At 35.3% G+C, this 19,329-nt stretch overlaps 1 protein-coding gene across 1 annotated transcript in view; it reads left to right on the plus strand.

The window, feature by feature from the left end:
• The window catches only part of Ptpn20 (protein tyrosine phosphatase non-receptor type 20), an 86,527-nt gene that overhangs the window by 61,109 nt on the left and 6,089 nt on the right, over positions 1–19,329 (plus strand). The window contains exons 8-9 of the mRNA XM_015498955.1: positions 9,615–9,949; positions 16,751–16,966. Of these exons, the coding sequence (XP_015354441.1) occupies positions 9,615–9,949; positions 16,751–16,966 (551 nt within the window). The remainder of the gene's footprint in view (positions 1–9,614; positions 9,950–16,750; positions 16,967–19,329) is intronic.

Below are 19,329 nucleotides of genomic sequence, written 5' to 3' on the forward strand. Positions count from 1 at the left end.
AAAAACAAGATAAATCAAAACAATAACACATTGTTTTTTGAATTGGTCACCCATTCTTTCGCTCTTCCTCAGGGGCAAGCAATTTCACTTACCTCCAGGCTTTAGACGTTCCCCGTACGAGCCGCCAAATGCCACAGTCTGGCTGGGCACAAAATCACGAGCCACCACACAGCTTGTAGATTCAAACAGCAACTCTTTATTCCCGAACTCACACCAGCCGTATACAGACACGTTCTGGGGAAATCCACGTTCTCTCCCAAATTCCACCTCCACTGGGCATCTGTCTCCCAAAATATTCTGTCTAAATCCCGTGAGAACTCAAGGGGAACTCAGGCAGCAGGATACGCCCTATTCCCAGCAGGAATAATCTTAAACCTTAAACCTGGAACCTAAACTGGGAACGCCCTAAACATGATTATCTTAAACCGGGAACACCCTAATCCGCCTTGGTCCTTGAGCAAGGTCACCTACATTCAATGTCACTGCAACATGGGGTACGCTGGCAAGGAAATTGTCATACCTACTTGGCTAATGGCTCCCAGCAAATGCCAGCAAAAACTTATATTAAAGGGACATAGCAGCTTTTTTACAAAAATGAAAGTACAAAGTCCAAAACGATAGAGAGAGATCCAAATTTAGAAGGGAGTATGACAACCAAAACATAGAAAAAATGCTCATTCTGTAAGTTACATGATGAAAGGAGAAAGCAAATACTGTTTCAGCTACTCATTGATAATTTAACAAATTAAATGCTTTAATTCTAAAGTTTTATAGTGTTTGAGGTAAATATTAATGTTACTACTTTTTACTTTTCTCTATGTTTATAATCAGAAATAAAGGGGTTTTAAGTGTTTTGACAACAATTTTAGGCCTATGAAACAATCATAGGTTTGCCTACTGATTATTAAATATTAAATGTTAAAGTATTTTTGCATAGATTGAATTTGCACACTCATATTTATGGCTCTATACTACCAAATCAAGAAAGGCTTTTGTTAAATAGCTCAGATATTTTCAGGACTACAGAAAGACAGGATTTTACATTTATTTAGCATTTTTTCAACCAACAAATCATTTTAAAAGCTAATAAGGGAGTTAGCTACCCTATATGTAAGATATCTGGCTTTTAGCATGATACAATGTTTTGTTACTTGTCTCTGGATCAGGATCTACTAAACCAATAATTGTGGTGACTTAGATTTCTGTGATTGTTCTCTACAATATGAGGAGGGCAGGGAAGATGATAATATCTGAATTTACTGATGCAGGAAAATGAGGAAAGAATAATCTTTTAACAAATGGTTTGAACAATTGCATGTTTTTATACTAAAAATTAACTTTGATCCTTACCTTAAACCTTCTATAAAAATTTACTCAAAATGGATCATAGACAAAAATATAAAAACTTCTGGAAGAAAATCTAAGAAAAAAATTATAGCTTCATTGAGTTTTGCAAAGTTTTTCCTAATAGGCATGAAAGTTTTACTTTTAAAGTGCTAATTAAGATAAAACAAGATTCTTTGTATATGCCCTTATCCAATTCATCTGGTATCCATATAAGAAACTGACAATAAAACACAAAGAGATACTAGAAATTCAAAAGCACAGAGAAAAGACCATGTGAGGGTACAGCAAGAAAGTAGCTATCTGCCAGCCACAAAGAGTGACCTCAGAAGAAATCAAACCTGCTGCCACCTTTATCTTAGACTTTTAGTATTCCAGAACTATGAGAATAAATTTGCCTTATTTAAGCCACCCAGTTGATGGCATTTTATCGTACCATAGCTAGAATACAAATAGCACTATGTGCTTCAATGTATATAAAATTTTAGCTAATCTGCATTGACATAAAGTATATGAGTGGTTGCCTTGTGACAGGATTGGAGTAAGAAGGCTAGATTATAATATGAGATTTTTTTTTGTAGTGATGGAAATATTCAATTATCTTTATTGTTGTGGTGAGTTCATGGGTGTACATGTATGACAATTATACCTCATTAAACTGTTAAAAAGTTGATTTGGAACTGAGTGCAAAAGGTATATTACACTTTTATAAATACTTTGTACAGTTTTCTACTATAGTTTAGATAGCTGGAAAAGCATTAGCTTTTTAAGACAGAGATTAAACCAGCATTTATACCTTAGTGTGGACACTGTATGTTTATTTCTACTACTAGCACTAGTAATATTAATAATAATAGCAGTATAGCAATGGTAGTAATACAGTTACTACTATTTTCTCTTACTGATATAAGTCCATCATATGATGTTGCTACTGTTGATATCCTTGTTTTACAAAAAGGCTAAAAAAGATTAAGTAAATTTTCTGTTGTCACATTGCAAATAGAAGACAGAGCTAGAGCTGGGATTCAAACTGAAGCTTAATGACCACTCTATCTTAGCATTTATCTTATTTCTTTTTCCAGACCATTCATAAGCTTTCCTGAATGATATATTTCCTTTTCCAGGAAATAATTTTTATCATTAAAAATGATAGATACTCCATCACTTTTTATTTAGGTATTTTGCCAGATGTGTTGCTCTGTTAATTTCATTTTTTTCTTTCTTAATTTAAGATCTCCATCCTAATTCATTAAAACTTCATAATAGTTTGGTTAGGTAGGTTATAAGCAGTTGGGTTTAAATAATCTCAAACTATACCTTCTGCAAAAGTGTCTTCTCTTATCCTTATAAATGAATGTTAATTTTAGGATTCTGGGATTTCATTCCTTTTCTCTAAGTTTTCTTTGACTGTTATTTCACTGACCCTAACTTCCTGGGTTTTAGATGAGAAATATGCTGGTCATATAACTCTTTTTCTTTATAAGAAATCTTTTTTTTTTTTTACCTTAGAATTCAGGAATGTTGTCTGAGAACCTGTTAGTAGGTATTTCTTTAGCTGTAAGAAGCTTTTCATTTGTTAGTAATGGCTCTTTCTCAATGTTTCTTGTCCCTTTTTCTGGAGCTCTTATGATTTGTAGAGTTGTACATGTATGACATGTACATGTATGATTTGTACATGTATGACAATTATACCCCAATAAACTGTTAAAAAGTTGATTTGGTTTTTATCTTTCTTCTGATTATTTTTACCTCTGTAGTTTTTTTTTTATATGTGCTTTCTTTTTTCCTGTTTATGTGCTTTTTATCTTCTTGTTTCTTTCTTTCACTTATATTATAGGGAATTTATTTAGTTTCAATAAAGACTTTCCTCCTCCATCTTGTCTACTAAAATTTTAGTTTTGTAATGGTTAATTTTATGTATCAAATTGGCTAGGCATGGTATCCAAATAATTTGGTCAAATACTACCTAGATGTAGCTATGAAGACATTTTTTAAAAGTATTTTAGATCAGTAGACTTTGAGCAAAGTGGATTATTCCCTACAATGTGATCCTCATCCAATCAGCTGAAGGCATTGAGAGGGGAAAAAACAGGACTGAAGTCCACTGAGCAAGAAGTATTTCTCCCTCCAAATGGCCTTTGGATGCAAGGCTGCACATCAACTTTTCTCTCCAGATTTTGGATTTGCCAGCCCTGTCAATCACATGATCCAGTTCCCTTCAAACAAATCTCTCTTGCTGTATGTATAAACAGCTTATTGATTCTATTTCTCTATTTATAGAGTTTCATACTAAGAATGGTTCTAGAAGAACACAATCTTAAGCATTAGTTTCATATAAATTGTCTCTAATCTGATAATATTTAAAGGCATTATTGACTTTACTAATAGTAAATAGAATCCTGATAATCCATGGTATGATATGGCAATGGAAATACATAAAATATCACCATTGTTTACTCTTATTCAAATGTTTACTTGTAGGAATCAAGGTTCTGAGTGACTATTTGATAAGTTAGAACATTTTTATTAAACTAATGAGTAGAATGAGATTGGCTAGTTATTCCTAACTGTACTATACAAAATAGGAAAAGAAAAAGATGGTTTCTGGAATTCCTTTGCCAGCTCATATTGCACACAAATAATCTGCGGGTTTTATCTGGTCCCAAAGAAGCTATTTATGTCCTGTAATCATAAAGCTGAGATTGCTGAAAACCAAACTCAGCATCTCATCCTGCAGATGGCTGAATTACAATGCAAACTGAATTCCCAACCTTGCAGGTGTCTGCTGTTAAAGTGAGTGCACTGACTGAGAAGGAATGGGATCCTGAAAATTGGGTTGGGGACTTATGAGAAGAGCCTGATGAAGCTGGGCACATCAAGCCCTTTGACTCTAATGAGGCTTCTTTGCCGGTAGATGCACCCTTCCCACCACAAGTCTAAGGAGATTAACCCTACTTTGCCTGCGGAAACTTTTATGACCTCCTCCAAGATTGTTGCCTTGCAAGACAAAATTGATTCTCAGGACTCCAGACAACCACCTCTTCATTGCTTATAGATCTATAACTGGACTTAAGTAGACCCTGAAAAGTAATGTGAAAAGTGTGACTCATAAGGAGGTATACTCTACTCCAAAGGAGCTATGTAATTTTTCCAATTTATACATACAGAAATTAGGGGAATATTTGTGGGAATAGAGATTGAGGGTGTGGACAAAGATAGAAGGGACATAAAGTTGGGTCAGGCTGAATTTATTTTCTGAGTCCACTAAGAAGAGATTCTGAATTTAGTGTTGTAGTAGTTTAGAGGATTAGAAAGGATTCTAACAGTTTATTTGGTTGGTGGTCTACTTTAATTGAGTTCTAAATACCAGTACATCCTTAATATAAAACGGAGGAAGGTGTCCAAAGGCTCAGAGAGATAGGAATGTTAGAGTGGATTTATCATGGAAGACATGCTTCACCTACTGTAGGAGGGCCTAGAGGACATAGCTTTCTCATTACTGTGAGAAATGTATTTGTAAGGCAAATTCTGCTATTACTCTTCTCTGTAGGTCAGAAATCACAGTAGAAATTGATGCCACTGCATGGGGAAACCTAAATACAGTGGGTATAATTGGATTCCAGACAGAATTACAGACCCTTAATCATTTCCCAGACTTGAGCCAGGACTCATTTAATGAATTGGAGGTCAGGATAGGTCTGTAAGGAGAGATGCCAGTATGTTATCAAAATTATACTGTTAACCTTTCTTCCAACCTCTGAAAGGGACATATAACCTTTTACTAAGGTGACTGTGCATTGGGAAAACGCAAATGATTAGACCTTTTGGAGACTACTGAACTGACACTAATTCCGGGAGACCTAACATATTACTGTGATCTATCAGTCACAATAGGGTATTATGGAAATCTGTGTTCAATGATGTTTTAGTTTAGGTTCATTTCACAGTGGATTCAGTAGGACTTTGAATTCATATTTTGGTTATTTCATGATATATAATCCAAGTATTTGTTCTCTGACCTGTGGAGTGAGGGCTATTATAGTGGGAAAGACTTTTATAGTGAAAGAGTAAATTAAAACAATAGTGTATTTCTAGAAAGGTTGTAGATATTAGTGTCACCATCAAGGACCTAAAGGGTAAAGTGGTGGTGATTTCTACCACATCCCAATTTAACCCCACCCATTAGGCCTATACTAAAAACAGATGAATTTTGGAGATTGACAATGGGTTACTATACGCCTTCTCAGATAGTGACTCTGGTTGCAGCTGCCATACCAGTTGTAGTCTCATTGCTTTTAAAAATTGGCATTATCCTCTTATATCTGGTATGATCTGTCAAGTGCCCTTACCTGCATAGTAGTAAAGAGCATCAGAAATAGTTTGCTTTCAGCTAGAAAAGTCACAATTCACATTTACTATCACATTTGTATGTTAGAGGGTGGGAAGTAAATCCAACTGAAATCCAAAGATCTTATACCTCAGTGAAGTTTCTAGGGATGCACTTGTGTAGGAAATGTTGAGATAATCCCTTCTTAGGTGAATGATTTTATTGGTGAATTGCTATATCTGGCTTTTACAATGAAAAGGGAGGCACAATTCCTAGTGGACCTCTGAATTTTGTGGCAATGTATCACTCATTTTGGATGTGTTTCTCTGGCCCATTTACTAAGTCAATAGAAAATAGCTAGTTTTGAGGAGGTCCTAGAACAAGAGAAGGCTCCGCTGAACAAGTCTAGTATGCTGTGCAAGCTGCTCTGCATAGGACCCAGCAGATTCATCATGCCTAAAGTGGCAGTGGCAGGTGGTAGTGTATTCAGATCCTTTAACAGACCTCTATAGTTGTATCATAGCACAAGTCTTAGAATTTTGGAGAAAAGTCCTGCCATCTTTTGTGGGTAATTACTCTTCTTTTGAAAAACGGCTTTTAGCCTGCTATTGGGCCTTTCGAGAGACTGCTTAATAGAGAACTAAGTTCCCCACTAAGTGAGGATTGCTTAACCATGACTTACCAAGCTATAAAGTTGGTTACACGCACAATAGCACTTAACCATTAAATTAAGTTGGTAAATGTGAGATTTGGTTCACACAGGACTTGAAAGGCCCAAAAAAGTAAGTTATGTGATGAAGCTACCTGAATACCTATTGTCCCCATTCCTGCTACACTCTTTTCTCTCTGCCAGGGTGCGCCTATGGCCTCATGGAAAGTTCCGTATGATCAGTTGACAGAGGAAGTGAAGACATACACTAATTTTAAGATGGTTCTATATGATATGCAGGCACCACAAGAAATGGAAAGCTGCAGCATCACAGCTCCTGTTTTGCAAAATCTCTGAAGGATAATGGTGAAGGGAAATACTTCCAGTGGGCAGATCTTTGAGCAATGTAATTTGTTATTTATTTCAGAGAAATGGCCAGAAGTATAAGTCTATCACTATTCATAGGGTATGGCCAATACCTTACGTAGATGATCAGGGAATTTGAAGGAACATGACTAGAAAATTGGTGACAAGAAGGTCTGGGAAAGGTATGTAGAAAGACCTCTCTGGGCAAAAAACACAAAGATATTTATGTCTTCTGTGAATGCAAAAGTAAGAGAACTTTAATAATCAAGTGTGGTATTTGTTCTGTGGGTATTGATAGTCAGACTGTTTCCCTAGCCACCCTGTCATTGGACAATGGACTTACAAAGCAGGCTTGTCAGCAGGGATGAAGGTTATATATGCACTCAGCAATGTGTAGTTCCATTCACCAAGGCCAACCTGGCTATAGCCACTGCTGAGTTCTCAGTCTGCCAGCAACAGAGACCAACACTGAGTCTCCAGTATGGCACCATTCCCAGGGGTGATCAGCCATAGTGGCAGTTTGATTACAATGGGCTGCTTTTATTATGGAAGAAACAGTGCTTTTTTTCTTTTTTTCTTATTAAATAGAAAATTACTCTGGATATATATTTGTCTTCCCTGCACACAGTGCTTCAGTGCTTCTGGCAAATTTACCATCCATAGACCTACAAAATACCTTACATGATATTCCACACAGATTGCTTCTGGTTAGGGAACACATTTTTTGGCAAATGGTTTGTAGCAGTGGGTTCATGCTCATGAAATTCACTAGTGTTATATCCCCTACTGTCTTTCAGCTAGCTTGACAGAATGTTGTCCTTTTGAAGACTCAATCACAGTGCCATATTTATGGAAATACCTTGCTGGAATGGGCTGTATTCCCCAGGAAGCTGAATATGCCCCCAGATTAGTACAGTGCTGTTTCTGTCATAACTAGTATTCAGGAATCAAGGAGTGGACACAGGAGTGGCACCACCCACCATTATCCTTAGTGATCCATCCACTAGCACAATTTTTGTTTCATATCTCTGTGATCTTACACTCTGCTGACCTAGAATCTTAGAAACTCTCTTCATTAATGTTGCCTGATACTCAGTGAGGTCTTTCTTTCTGCATACTTGAGTGAGTCTTCCTTGAGAGTTAGAAAAGAGTGGAATTATTTTGAGACTGTGGATTCTAAAAGAATTGCTGCACAACATGGAACAAACTACTTAGAGTAGGTTCTTTCAAGAATGATAATAGCTCTTCTTCAAAGGATTGTTTGAAATTTATAAGGTGATATGTATAGCATAACTTCCTACTCAGACCCACTCAGCATGTTTGTACTATATTCTGTTTAGGGGACTTTTCTATGATCAGTTGGGTTATTTCCCACTGTGTCTTATAAAATTTTGTTTCTGAAATTTCTTTTATATATCCTCTTTGTTTGCTTGATGTCCTTTTAGCATATTAGTCATTATTGTCATCTTTATCACTTTTTTCTTCAAGTAAATTTTCTAAATTTCTTAATTTGTTTGCTGTTCAAATATAACTTATAAGCTTGAGTTATCATGTTTTTATCTAAAAGCAAGCTTTTAATATTTTAGATTGTTTAATTTCAAACATATAATCTCCCTTTTTAAAATTATAAAAATGCATTCATACTATGAGTACATACTCTCTATTTGGATGATAAAATAACTACAGGTATTTTGATTTAATACTTGCCAGACTTCTCATTACATATGCATCATGCATGCATACACATACACATATACATATACACTATGATAAAAGATTTTATATAATGTTGTTACCTGCTATATGATATAATGTAACATTTGTTATTAAACATAAATGTATTTTATCCTTTTAAATAATAAGATAATGTACTCTTGAATTTCATTTGAAAAATAGTAACTTTTTTGAAAGAAGATTATTTACAGTGATTTCATAGAATGGTCTCTTTTTAAAAATACTGTCTATCCAGCAATTGTTTTTCCTATATATACATATTTATAAAAGAAGGATTCTGTGTGTTATGTTGCAGTTTGAGAATAGTCTGTCAGAAATCATGTTAAGTCCCTGTTCAGTTACTGTTGTCATTGCAATATTTGCTAGATCAATAGTCCACATCATTCTGAGGTGATTAATGAAAGCTCTGCATATAAGGAAGGGGCTTTGGTATTATGTACATTTCTACTTCTGTGCTGGAGCAGTAGTGGAATAAGAACTGCAAGTGTCTATGTCAAGTGAAGGAAGAGCTCTTGGGACAATGAAGTTTTATTAATGGGCCAAGCAACTAGGTTTTTACTTTCATATTTCCTATAAAAGACATGTTAGACAAGTCCCATGTTACTTGGAGCAAATGCTACAACATCCTTTTGCCACAAAAAGCTTTGATTAGCATGTTACTTTACCAGTTGAAGACTGAGGATGAATATAAAAGCTGGCTGCCTTTAGTGGAGGGCACAGTGGAATTCCATTAATCCTGTGATTATCTTAAGTCACCTGTCATATTTTCTGGCTCCTGCTGCTCTAGATTTTCAGGCTTCCCAGATTTGTAGGAGAATGTCATTCATTTACTGCTTCAGAGGGCTCCTCCTTTGCTGTGTTCAATTGCAAGCTAGTATATATTTTCTTTGGTCTGATCCTATCTTTACTATATCTAAGAGGAGTTTTTCAAAGTGTCTAGATGCTGTAGACATTCTTCTTTGTATATTAAAAACTTAAAAAATAAAACTCCACTAATTGTATGTTTCTTAGGTCATGCCAGTGTGTTTTATGGGGTAAAGAAAACTTATGAACTCAACCCTTTTGAGAAGAATCTTCTAGGCCATCTTCTCTGTTGGTTGAAGAGATACATGTGTGAAATGCTTTCATGAAGTCTAGGTGTATTGCATCTCCCATTTTTCCTTTATTTACCAAATGTTTCTCTTTCTGTAATAGATGATTCAACACGTGTTCCTCTTGGAGAAAGCATGGACTACATCAATGCTAGTTATATTAGAATAGTAAATCATGGAGAAGAGAATTTTTATATTGCTACCCAAGGACCACTGCCACACACTACAAATGACTTCTGGCAAATGGTTTTGGAAAATAATTCTGATGTTATTGCCATGATAACCAGAGATGTGGAGGATGGAGTTACGAAATGCCACAATTACTGGCCCATTTCACTGAAGACGCCTTTGGAGTTGAAACACCTTCGTATCTTCCAGGAGAAATACCAGATACTTAAATATTTCATCATTCGAATATTTCAAATTGTGGAGAAGTCTGTAAGTTTTTAAAAATAAATATGAAGTGTATGTTGTACTATACTACATAAGCAGATATATTAGGACTAAAAATTAGGATTAAGATGTAATATAGACTGAATAAATACTTTGATAAGTAACCTTTTACTTCCCTTTTATAGAAGAAACTAACTACCATCACTTTTACTTCTGTATTAACCAAACTTTGAAAAGAAAAGAAAGTTTGAGAGGTGGGATGGAGAGAGTGAGTATTAGAAGTTGTCTGATCCTGGATATTCTTTGGCTGCTTCTGCTGAATGTGGCAGATATGTATTGAGTCCTTGAAGTGGTAACCACCCTGCCAGGCACTACTGATACTTATTAAATAGCACAATTAATATACTCACTGATTCTTGAATTATTATCTTCAGTGGTAATATCGAGATCTGTATGGAGGGTCAGAAAGAAGTGCTTAGATTTTCTTGAGGTTTAAGGGAAGATTTACTGGAGGAGGTGACATCTGGATGGAGAATTACCCATGATAAAGATAGAGGAAATAAATGACTCACATATAAAACTGCATGAGATGTGTATGTAGAAATATAAATAGTTAAGTATTTCTGTAATGTAAGAGTTCAGTTTCAGGAAATAATGAAAAATAAAATGAAGAGATAGAAAGTAAGCAGGGACTATCCATCTAAAGCATGAAATGTCTTTTTTCACCAAAAGAGTATGAACTTTGTAATAAAAAAACAGTTGGGAGACATTGAAGAATTTTAGTGAGTTGTATGGTCAAATAATGCAGTTGAGTTGAATTGGTAGACTTAAGTGATTTACAACTTGTGGCTTATAAATGATAAAAGGAAGGATTAGAAGTTAGATTGTTCAACATTGTAGACTGACTATTTAAGTTTAAATTTCTATAAAATGACAAATTCAGTTCCTCATTTGCAGTAGTTACATTTCTAGTGCTTATTAGTCATGTTACTAGTAGCTACTATATGGGGCAGCACAGAAGTAGAACATTTGCATTGTTATAGAATGTTCTGTTAAGAAACAATGGTATTGGGCTGGGGATGTGGCTCAAGCCGTAATGCGCTCACCTGGCATGCACGGGGCTCTGGGTTCGATCCTCAGCACCACATAAAAAATAAAGATGTTGTATCCACCGAAAACTAAAAAAATAAATAAATAAATATTAAAAAATTCTCTCTCTCTCTCTCTCTCTCTCTCTCTCTCTTTAAAAAAATTAAAGAAACAATGGAGTAGAGTAATTCATGCTTTAATAGATTTGGAAAATAGAAATGGAATGGAGAAAGTGGTAAGTTACATTACTCAAATTGGTTGGATTAACAGGTTAGTGATGGTGTGTTCATCAGGAGTGAAAAGAAGTTGGAGTTGAACAGGAATCTTGAAAAGAACTGTTGAGATTTGGCGTCATCACCAAATAAGTTGATTGAAACAGAGACAATGACCAAGAAAGGGTTGATAATGAGTGATGCTAGTGGGTGGACCCATAAATTTGCACAAGCAACAAAACATGCAACTGTGTGATTATTTTCTTCTTAGCTGCATAACTTTGGGATCCCTGAACACAGACTATAGGACTAATTCAGGGTGGAATGCTATCTAGTACATGTGGGAAGATTCAAAGAATCAAAGAATTGACAGTTTGGTAAGAGATAATTCAGATAATACACTGTGAAGTGTAAGTTGCTTAGTGATATATGAGGGTTAATAAACAAGGAGTAAATGGAGGACATGAAGACCTCCATTTGGTCATTCAACATTGGAGTTGAAGTGGAGCATATTGAGATAGTAGTGTAGGAGCTTCTGGCCACAACTTGATGTTGGAATTGTAGAACTGCAAATATTCTATACCAGACATTATAGTTTTGGTGGTCATCAATGGGAGTAGAAGAAAGGAAGTGGTCTCCCCTGAAAGACAGAAATAAAAATATTGTGAGGTTATTGTGTTTGTTGTGAAGTTTAGAAATGAATTTACTCTGAATGATGATAGAAGTTATAGAAGGGATAAGATTAGGATTTTCAGTGAATGTGCAAGATTGTGAAATTAAGTCACTGGGTGATAACAATGAGAAGATAAAGCCAATATGTGTGAAACTCAAAAGGAAAAGCATTTTATACAAGGAGAAGGAATAAGGAATTGAGAAAAGAAGTGGACAGTAAGAATTGTTGTAAACACTTTTCCAACTTTCCTGGGTATAGAAGAGAGACACAGTCTTTATTCTTGGAACTTTTATAGTCTAGTGAGGAAGACACTAACAAATCAGTTCCAAATGGTGTATGTGCTTAGAGAAGATAGATCAAAATTCCATTGGGTATATATGCCAATTTTTTTTATCCATTCATCTACTGAAGGGCATCTAGGTTGGCTCCACAGTTTAGCTATTGTGAATTGTGCTGCTATAAACATTGATGTGGCTGTGTCTCTGTAGTATGCTGTTTTTAAGTCCTTTGGGTATAGACAGAGGAGAGGGATAGCTGGGTCAGATGGTGATTCCATTCCCAAATTTCCTTAGGAATCTCCATATTGCTTTCCATAATGGCAGTCCCACCAGCAAAGTTGGAGTATACATTTCCCCCCACATCCTTGCCAACACTTATTGTTGTTTGTCTTCATAATCGCTGCCATTCTGACTGGAGTGAGATAATAGAGTAGTTTTGATTTGCATTTTTCTAATTGCTAGAGATGATGAACATTGTTTCATATATTTGTTGATTGATTGTATATCCGTTTCTGAGAAGTGTCTCTTCAGATCCTTGGCCCATTTATTGATTGGGTTATTTGGTTTTTTTTTTTTTTTTGTTGTTGCTTAGCTTTTTGAGTTCTTTATATACCCTAGAGATTAGAGCTCTATCTGATGTGTGAGGGGTAAAAATTTGCTCCCAGGATGTAGGCTCTCTGTTCACCTCACAGATTATTTCTTTTGCTGAGAAGAAACTTTTTAGTTTGAATCCATCCTATTTATTGATTCTTGGTTTTAATTATTAAACTCTAGGATAGTCTTATTAAGGAAGTTGGGGCCTAATCCCACATGATGAAGATTAGGGCCTACTTTTTCTTCTATTAGATACAGAGTCTCTGGTTTAATTCCTAGGTCCTTGATCCACTTTGAGTTGAGTTTTGTGCATGGTGAGAGATAGGGGTTTAATTTCATTTTGTTGCATATGGATTTCCAGTTTTCCCAACACCATTTGTTGAAAAGGCTATCTTTTCTCCAGTGCATGTTTTTGGCACCTTTGTCTAATATAGGATGATTGTAGTTTTGTGGTTTAGTCACTGTGTCCTCTATTCTGTACCATTGGTCTACCGGTCTGTTTTGGTGCCAATACCATGGTGTTTTTGTTACTATTGCTCTGTAGTATAGTTTCAGATCTGGTGTAGTGATGCTACCTGCTTCACTCTTCCTGCTAAGAATTGCTTTAGCTATTCTGAGTCTCTTATTTTTCCAGATGAATTTCATGATTGCTTTTTCTATTTCTATAAGGAATGCCATTGGGATTTTGATCAGAATTGCATTAAATATGTATAGTTTTTTTGGTAGTATAGTCACTTCTGCCTATCCAAGAGCAAGGTAGATCTTTCCATCTTCTAAGGTCTTCTTTGATTTCTTTCTTTAGGGTCCTGTAGTTTTCAAAGATTGCACTATATATGTTTAATAAGAATTTTAATGCACCTCTTTCGTTGATTCCCAAGTATTTTATTTCATTTTTTGAGGTTATTGTAAAGGGGTAGGTTTTCTCATTTCCTTCTCAGAGGATTTGTCACTGATATACAGAAATGCCTTTGATTTATGGGAGTTAATTTTAAATCCTGCTACTTTGCTGAATTCATTTACTAGTTCTAGAAGTTTTCTGGTGGAGCTTTTTGGGTCTTCTAGGTATAGAATCATATCGTCAGCAAATAGTGCTAATTTAAGTTCTTCTTTTTCTATACATATCCCTTTAATTTCTTTTGTCTGTCTAATTGCTCTGGCCAGTGTTTCAAAAACTATGTTGAATAGAAGTGGTGAAAGAGGGCATCCCTCTTCACAGTTTTTAGAGGGAATGCCTTTAATTTTTCTCCATTTAGAATGATGTTGTCCTGAGGTTTAGCGTAGATAGCCTTTAAGATGTTGAGATATGTTCCTGTTATCCCTGAATTTAGTCTTTGTTCTCTAGTTTTTCTAGTGTTTTTAACATGTAAAGGTGCTGTATTTTGTCAAATGCATTTTCTGCATCTATTGAGATGATCATATGATTCTTATATTTGAGTCTATTGATGTGATGAATTACATTTATTAATTTCTGAATGTTGAACCAACCTTGCATCCTTGGGATGAATCCCACTTGATCATGGTACAAGATCTTTTTGATATGTTTTTTCGAATTTTACTCAGCAATAAAAGAGAATAAAATCATGGCATTTGCAGGTAAATGGATGGCATTGGAGATGATAATGCTCAGTGAAGTTAGCTAATCCCAAAAAAACAAATGTCAAGTGTTTTCTCTGATATAAGGAGGCTGATTCATAGTGGAGTAGGGAGGGGGAGCATGGGAGGAATAGACAAACTTTAGATAGGGCAGAGGGATGGGAAGGAAAAAGAGGGGGCAGGAGGTTAGCAAGGATGGTGGAATGTGATAGACATCATTACCCAAAGTACATGCATGAAGACACAAATTGATGTCAACGTACTTTATATACAACCAGAGATATGAAAGATTGTGCTGTATATGTTTAATAAGAATTGTAATGCATTCTGCTGTCATTTATTTTTTTCAAAAAATCAATAAAAAAATAAACTAGTACTTCAAAAAAAAAAAAAGAGAGAGAGAGAGAGAATATCAAGTGGGAGGCACAGAGTAATAGTCCATTGCAAGGATTCAAATGCTAAGGATATCCTATGAAGCCCTGGCAAGGGGGCCAATGCTGGTGGCCTTTAAGTTGAGGCCCATGGTCGGACAGTCTGCATCAGGAGTTCCATCTACATGGCATTGGATCAGGAAATTAGTGAGGTCCACCTTTGTGCAAGTTCTCAATAGTCAGTGGTACAGGAAAGATCTGATAATAGCAACTCTCAATTTGGTGCCTTCACAAGATTTTGAAGTATTGTTTACATCGTTCAATTTCATACACCAATGATTCAAATGAGTTTTCTATTCAGTATTAAGTTAAAAGTTGTTTTAAATATCATCTCCTCTCACTGTCATTTCCAGATCTCAAGTTATTTCTGCCACTGTCAAGTGTTATGTAATATAGAACATATTAATAGCCAAAGTGACTTGGAGGTTTTCTAGATTTATGATTTCAGGTATAAAACTACATTAAATACGTTAATATAGAACATATAACACAGCATTCTTATTATAGTTAGGTTTATCTAGAGAAAGATAACCAACAGGATTTATATGTTTATGGAAAGAGAAAGAAGAGGGAAAAAATATTACTTTTAAGTAATTGGCTTGCATGATTGTGGAGGATTGACACATCTACATAATGGGACAGTAGACTGGAGACCCAAGAAAGAATTCCAGTTTGAGTCCAAAAGCAGTCTGCTGGTAGAATTCCTCTTGTTCATGGGAATTTAGTCTTTGTTCTCTTAATGTCTTCAGCTGACTGAGTGAAGCCTACCCATGTTCTAGAGAGTAATCTGCTTTACTCAAAGTCCACTGATTTAAATTATAATATACTATAATACAAAAATATCTTCACAGAAATACCTAGAATAATGTTTGACCAAATATCCAGGTACTGTGACCCAGCCAAGTAGACATGAAATTAACCATCCCAAATTAGAAGAGGGGTCTGAACATATTAGGGTAAACCAAAGAGGAGGAAAATGGGCTGGGGCTGGGGCTCAGTGGCAGAGCACTTGCCTTACATGTGTGAGGCACTGGGTTTAATCCTCAGCATCACATAAAAATAAACAAATAAAATGAAGGCATGCTGTTCATCTACAACTACCAAAAAAAAAAAAAAAAGGCGGGGGGGGGGAGAGAAACCCATTCTGAATTTTCCAAGAGGGACCCTGGTGAGGTAAGACAGTGTTCCCACACTGGGGAAAGAGTGATGATTCCTTTGGATTGAATATGGTAAACTCCAAGTGTTACCTATGTCAATCTTGAGAAGAATTTCATGAGTATACTTCAAGGGTGCTAAGAACAATAGTTGGGGCTACAGTCTGCTCTCATGTTCATAAACAACCTGACAATATCACTAGAGGAGTTTGGTTAGGCCCCTGTCAGTTTTTATATTTAGTAATATAAAAGCTAAACTAGATTGCCTTTTATGGTTATATTCCTAATGTATTGGCATATCTTTTACCCTAAATATTTTGAAATCTTGATTTTTCTGCAACCTCATGCAGAATAAAAATAGTGAATTAGGGTTCAGGAGGCCTATGTTAAAGTCCCAATTTAAACATATGGGTCTTGTGACCTAGTATACACCTCCCAATCCCCCTAATCCTAATCTGTAAAAACAAAGGATAAAGTAGGGCTGATTCACAGGAATGTTGTGAAGATTAAATGGATTATTTCTTGGGAAGCCCTTGGTAAGCTCAATTTGTGTTGACTGTGAATATTCTTATTTTCATTGTTTTATTGTGTTCTCCTTTGTAAAATTGAGAAAAAATTCAAACCTGGCAACTTTCAGAATTTTTATAAATCAAGATTAGGTTTGAGTTCTCTTTGAAAGTTTTATATAATATTAGTATAATATGGTATGTCCACTATTATAATGATTGTATTATTATTGATATATTAGAAATTGAAATTAAATCTCTTGTATAAGAAATCAATAAATCTCTCTCTCTCTCTCTCTCTCTCTCTATCTGATAGACAGGAACTAGCCACTCTGTAAAACACTTGCAGTTCACTAACTGGCCAGACCATGGCACTCCTACTTCAGCAGATGATTTCATAAAATATGTTCGTTATATAAGGAAGAGCCACCTTACAGGACCTATAGTGGTTCATTGCAGTGCTGGTGTAGGCCGAACAGGGGTATTCATATGTGTGGATGCTGTGTTCTGTGCTATTGAAAAGAACTTTTCAGTAAGTATGTGAATCAAACAGATAAAACAATGCTGTTTATGTAACACTACTTTTAACAGCCTGATAATATTGGAAGACTAATATTTGGCCTTCAGGAGCAACTTACAAATTGAAAGTACATGAGATTTGGATACCTGCTTCTCACCTAACTTACTGCAGGTTCCGGGGGGAGGTGTGTGATTGTGAGGATCTAACAAATAATATAAATCAATCACTTAGGAATAGTGTCTGAAAATATAGTAGATACACAGTTAATATGAGTTTATCTTCTTTTTTCTTTCCTCTGTAACCCACCATGGTTTTTTAGTATCTAGTATCTTGTAAATGAACTGTGCCTGTTTTTAGTACATTTGAACACACTGAAAAAAATATAGACTTCAGAGCTAATGAGAGGTCCCTAGGTTTGACTGTCAATTTTACCACATCAGATTTTGGTGACTTTGTGTAACTTGCTCATTCTCTCTCAAACTCAGTACACTTATATAAAATAAGGGCAATAATATTGTTGGGTTTTAGTCAAGCATTAACAATCCTTTAATTTTCTCCTAAATTTGGAACTAGTAAGAGATAGATACCAGGATCTAATATATGGTGATTAAACTGTTATTGCCTGAACTGATTGGGAATGTGACTTGAGATCTGAGGCTAAAAGGGCTTACTTACTGAACTGTATTCCTATGCTGGAGGAGTGAGGAGAGGAAGACATCTGTTTCTCATTACCTATTTACTGAGCAAACACTAGGGGGAAAGTGGCTGATAGAATGATCACAAGAAATGTGAAAGTGCATACCTCAGCCATAAGGAAAAAGGTTTCTAAACATCTGCCCTGGCAAGCATATTCTGTAAAGTTACGTTTTTGTCAGAACCAGCGTCAAATCCTTGCCCTCTCAGACTTTGCAAAGTCATACTCTAACAGTGAAAGGTCTCCTTGGTAGCAGAAAAATGGCCGTTGTGGTTCCAGCACTCATTCTCAGATAATATCAAATAAGGAGTAAAAATCTAATTCCAATTATTCCTTGGAGGATGGAGGAACATCTGTTTTTCAGAAGTTCAGGCCAAAATCTCCTAGTATGTCCCTTTTCTGACTGAAAATTAGCTTCTTTTATGAAGTAATAACAGAGGGATGTAGTGGTCCATCTACCTCAGTTCATATGGTTGAGAATGAAAGAAATATAGTTTCCCAAAGCAAACTCAGAGTATCATTACCAAAAAGGACATAGACCCAGGCATATGGTACATACCTGTAATTCTAGCTACTTGGGAGGATCACAAGTTTGAGGCCAGCCTGAGCAACTTATCAAGTCTCTGTCTCAAAATAAAAAAGGGCTCAGTGTAAAGTGTGTTTGGGTTCAATCCCTAGTACTAAAAGAAAAGAAAATAATATATACGAGGCGGTCAAAAAATGAAAATGTCCTAAAAATGCTAATATTAGCAGAGTCTGTTATCTTATTTCTATAATTAATATTTTATACTTTTAGTAGAAAATACTTTAGCATGTTTCTTATTTATATATTATCCATTGTAATTTCTTAATTTTGTATTTACCCTTATTTTGTGTCCCTTGTGGCAACTGGAAAAGCTATAAATATTATCTTTCATCATCAAGTCTAAGTAGGGATCATTGCTTCCACTCCACATTATAGCTTCTTTAAACTTTAAAACTTAAAACGTATCTTATAATTAATCTCATGTCATTTACTTGTTAGTATTTTTCTTTCTTAGTGATATATAAAATAATGGTGCATCTTGCAATTAAAGATGCTCTGATCTGGTGAAATATATAATGGTTCAAAAATAGGAAATCCATTTATTGTTTCTTTATTGACTTTCCATAGATCATGGAGCTGTTACTTAACATAAATGTTCTTACTGATGCCCTCCTCTACTCTCCTCAGAAATTTTATTCATCAGAGCATGTTTGTTATCTGCAGCAAGTTTAGTATGTAAAAATTAGGAGTAAGCATTTAGAAACTTTCAAAGCAGTTTAAGATATTGATGTGACATCCAAGATTGTGATTAGTGTGTTAGATATGTATTAATCTAATGTTCTGTTGATATAATAGAATACCTAAGACACAGGGTATTTTGTAAAACAAAGGTTTATTATATAAAAGTTCATTTTGTATCATACTTCTGGAACCAGAAACGTTCCAGATCAGACAGTGCATCTTGCAAGGGTCTTGTATTGCTTTAACTCATGGTGGAAATAGTAAGAGAAGCAAGTGTGTACAGAAGAGAATAAACATGAGGGGTGGCCTGTCCAGTGGTAACTAATCCAGTCCCATGAGAGCATGAATTTAATCAAGAAAGTTATTAATCTATTCTCTCTCTCTCTCTCTCTCTCTCTTTTTTTTTTTTTTTTT

This window comes from Marmota marmota, unplaced genomic scaffold (assembly GCF_001458135.2).
Source record: "Marmota marmota marmota unplaced genomic scaffold, marMar, whole genome shotgun sequence".
Classification (NCBI taxonomy): domain Eukaryota; kingdom Metazoa; phylum Chordata; class Mammalia; order Rodentia; family Sciuridae; genus Marmota; species Marmota marmota.